Raw genomic sequence first — 4,307 nt, 5'->3', positions numbered from 1 at the left:
AAATAGCAGCAAGGCAAAAAAAAAAAAAAAATAATCAGCGGTTTCCCGCAGTCACGACCACAAGCCTGAGGACCGGTGCAGGGGCTGTTGAAAGGGATGGAAAAACAGCCCAGTTGTGTCTGGCATGATAGGATGGATTTTTGAGATGGGCATTTCTAAGTAATTAGCTTAAAAAAGAATTAAAAAAGACTGGGTGCTTTTTTAAATGTGGCTGCTACCTTGCGAAGAGGAGCTACTTGGTGCCAAGGACCCTTGAGAGAACGTGGCCCTCGTTTGGGGTGGCTCAGAGGGAGATGAGACCTCCCAGGATCCTGGTCCCCAATTCTCAGCCTTTGTATCCCTTTGTATTAGTATTTCGCGTTATTTTGATTAAAATCAAAAAGAGCTGACAATTTCTGTGGGGTTCTTTCACCAATTTAAATGTTCTCCTTGCACCGTCTTGATCCAGCTCTCTTTTTACTGATCTTTTAAGCTGAAAAATGTACACACATTTTCCCTATTAAAAAAAAATAAAATTTCCCAAGCTCTGAATGAAAAAAATGTTCTTCTGCTTCTATATTGAAAAAGGTAAATATAAGTATTTATGTATATTTTTATATATATGTATGTATCTGTGAAGGTTGGAAGCAGTGTCTTTAAAAAAAAGAAAAGAAAAAATATATTCTAGTACAAGTTTAAGCATTCAAAAAAATAAAAGCAATCCAATCACTCTCTAACAAGCTTTTTAATCTACCCCAGACAGGACAGCGTCAGGACTAATGACAAAACCTTTCCCCCATTTCTTTGTGGTAAAAGGGCCATGACCCTCCTGCGTCTCGGCAATCCTTCCGCTCTCGCAGGTCTCTTTCTCTATTCTAAAATATTTTAAAATGTTTTGTAGCTTGTTCATAATTAATAGGAATTTTACCTAATGGGAAATTAATGAACCAAAAAGGAGAAGGCTAATTACTGTAATTTAAGATTGGCAGTGATTCTCAGACCCCACAAAGGATCATGTTTTGCCATGCATGTGCCGAGGACACGCTGGTCCGCAGGGCTGGTGGGGACGTGCCGCTGGGAGAAGCGGCAGAGCCCCGTGTGAAGCTTCACTGATAAATGACCGTCCTCTCCAGGTGCTCTTTGCTATTTAACTTCCAGTGGAATTAAATAAAAGGAAGTGTCATTGAATAACGAGAGCAACAACAAGCAAACCAGAACGCTTGACAAAGAAAGAAACGATGCTTTCCTCAGGAGGAGGAATTCCCCACACATGTTTAAAGATTGCTAAACCAACTGGGGTCTCCTCGTGTCCTGGATTTTCAAAAAAGAGAAAACAACAAACTACAACAATGAAGGAAAAAAAACCAAACAAACAACAAATTTACCAGCTGATACAAAAAAGCATATCATGAAAAAGGCAGGTAGTCCCCTTTGGCAATGAACCCCGAGCTTGGTTGTTTTAACTGCGAGCTCTCGGACTTGACAAGTTTGGTATCACAGAGACACAACAGCTAAAACTGAGTCCCGGCTTGCATATTTTAAATATGCTTTTCTCAGCCTCCAAGGTCTGCCCAGCCAAACCCTGAATGTAGGAAGCCTGGATCCACAGGAAGAGGGAGAGGATGAAAATGTGCCAACAAAAATGACAGGACTATGAAATTCTACCTTTTTCTCCCTGTGGCCTATGCAAAATGGTACTACTCTTCAATAGGGGGGGGGGGGGAAGAGAATTATTTTTGCCCACGGACGAAACCTACTCCGTACTACACTGACCGTGCCATGAGTAATTCAGCCATGCAGAGCTCTGCCAGAGCCAGTGTACATAATAGCCTGTATTTACTACATCAGAGGAATGTGAGTCATGAGCGTAAGTGCTCGGCTCCGCAGTCAGTGCTGTTTTTCTATTGTGTTCTAAAATATTTCCCATACGCCAAATAATAAAACCCCACGTTTTTAATGCTAGGCTTGAAAAGAACACCACCATTTTCTAGCTCGTTATTAAAAGATTTGGCTATTACAAATTTTATTTGCACCTTGTTACAATAATGGAGTTAACTAATTTGCTAAGATGGCACCGTAAAAAGGGGACTAGACTCGAAGCCCTAATTCAGGTGAGCATGTTTACACTCCCTCATTCAACCTGATGGAAAAGGCGGGGGGAAGTCAGGAAGGAGGAGCACCACGGGTTCCTCACGATAAAGGGAGGCAAAATCTGCAGGAATTCTGCCCCACGGCAGTATTGCTGCTGACTTCAGTACAACCCTTTGATAGGGACAGCACGTGTTAACTCACATTTTCTTTTATCCACAATTAATGATAAAGAAACCTAAGAAGAGGAACAGCGTCCCGTGTGTTTGGCACAAGAGGCGCCTCACTGAAGTCCCCGTTACGCTTCCTTCACCCTTGCAATGAGCATTCACCAAACTGAAGCCAGCAGTGTGCATCGCAAGTACTTCCTCCCACCGCAGCCCCAAGCTTTCCTCAGCGTGCTGTGGCCCTAAAAAGCCCCTGGAGCTGTACCGAAGCACCTTCCGTGCTGCAGAGCAGACACCTAAGCCTTGCAGGGCTCCCCAGGGACCAGGCAGTTCTGGGGCTTGCTGGCAACCCAGCCAGATGAGTCCTCACAGAACTCATGTTACCAACGTACATGCAATGACAGCCCATGTTTTGACCAAACAGCAGCTGGGCTGAATTTGTAAAGGCTTTTGGGAGACCACGAAGACAAGGAATGGGTTGGAGGGACCACAGGGAGCACTGACAACCCGCTGGAGGGGGGGGAAGGTGCTCTGTTAAAGGTGGGACCCAAAGTCCTTCAGTACATTGCGACACCCCCAAAGGCCGTGGCAGCGTCAGCATCTCGGGATGGCTTCGCCCTGCACCTTACCTTCACTGAAGACAAAATCTGCGGTGATGTCGAAGGGCTGGACGCGCACTTCCGACAGCAAGAGCTGCACGGACTTCTGGTGGTCGCTGGAGATGAGGGAGATGGTCTGCTGCGCCTGGCACTCGTAGGACTTCCCAGCCGGGGTGAGCAGGGCAGACAGCCGGTGCGAGCTGGCCGTGTGCTTCCCGGCTGGCCAAGGGGCAGAAACAGCAGAGGTCAGGTCCCGTCTCTAGGGGACCAATGTGACTTTATTAACAAAGCTAATGAATTGAACACAAGGGTATGCAGGCGGCGTGCAATGCGGCGGTCGCACGCTCCACTGCTCTCTTAAAGCAGCATTTTCTCCTGGGGTGGGACCGTGCTTTCGGCGTGACACCCCCACATAGCCAGGGCGGTTCCCACACTGGGGCTGCCTGCCCGCAAGCAGGAACGGACGGCTGCAGGGCACGGTCCGGCCGGCACGAAGGGGAGAGCTGGCTCTGCCGCTGCCAGCTATGTTCGTGTCACAGGACTTGAAGTCCATAAAGTCGGAAGAATGGTTTCTATTGATGCAGGTTTCAGCCTCGGACCGTGCTCGTACTCCCTACGTTTGGGAAACAGCAATTCCTGCGGCGGCGCTTGGGCTCTGGATTCAGGTGGAAAGGAGCAATGGAATTTGGGGACCTCACTACAAAGCAAAACAGGCCATAACACCTTTCCTGAAAATACAACATGACCATTTCACCCAAGTATAGATTACGAGAAAATATTTTCCCATCACATCAAGGTTGTTTTATACATGAAGGCCGAATGCGGCTCAGCAAGGTGGAATGAGGGATGCCTTCCACCTCCCGCTCTTCTGCAGCCCTTTGTTCCCCTCCAGCAGCACAGAAAGGCAATCAGTGTTTTGCATTTGCAGAGGGTGATGAGGCATGGCCACCACCATTTGGGGACACAAACAGTAAAAACACCAGTGGGAAAAATAGGTCCACGTCCCGTGTGTCTTATGCCACAAACTCTTAATGCACCATTCACTAGTTTGAAAAATCTTGAAGAACAACTTGCAAATGACAGTATTTCAATTTTCAAGGCAAGACAACTCATTTCTGAGCAAAAACGAGATAAAAACCAAAACGAAAGCCAAAAGAAAGGAAACCCGGTGAGAAAAGAGGGGGCTGTTGGGTGTGGAGGTGTGTAGGGGTACAGATATTGATGTCAATCTCACCGTTATCTTGGGAAACAGCTGCTTTCCCACCTATTCAACCATCATCAGAACCGAGGGGATAATTAACCTTAAAAAACATCTCCCACAGGAAAGGAGACAAATTTTTCCAGACCAGGTGGACCCCTACCCCACTGCCCACCCCCTCGGACCCTTGGGTCCCACTGGGAGAGCCCAGGGCAGTGCAGCAAACACACAGAGGATTTTAATCACGCAACTGCAGTGATTAAAAGCAAGAAACAA

The 4,307-nt window shown here is 47.0% G+C and overlaps 1 protein-coding gene across 1 annotated transcript in view; it reads right to left on the bottom strand.

Annotated features, from left to right (window-relative positions):
- LAMP5 (lysosomal associated membrane protein family member 5) overlaps positions 1-3,386 on the bottom strand; it is a 7,759-nt gene extending 4,373 nt beyond the window's left edge. Inside the window, exons 1-2 of the mRNA XM_009282560.1 lie at positions 3,177-3,386; positions 2,864-3,092 (exon numbers count right to left, since the gene is read on the bottom strand). Of these exons, the coding sequence (XP_009280835.1) occupies positions 2,864-3,092; positions 3,177-3,386 (439 nt within the window). The remainder of the gene's footprint in view (positions 1-2,863; positions 3,093-3,176) is intronic.
- Positions 3,387-4,307: the final 921 nt, after the last annotated feature.

The sequence above is a fragment of the Aptenodytes forsteri genome, unplaced genomic scaffold, assembly GCF_000699145.1.
Source record: "Aptenodytes forsteri isolate BGI_AS27 unplaced genomic scaffold, ASM69914v1 Scaffold5, whole genome shotgun sequence".
Taxonomy (NCBI): domain Eukaryota; kingdom Metazoa; phylum Chordata; class Aves; order Sphenisciformes; family Spheniscidae; genus Aptenodytes; species Aptenodytes forsteri.
This window is presented reverse-complemented; position numbering and strand designations above follow the sequence as displayed.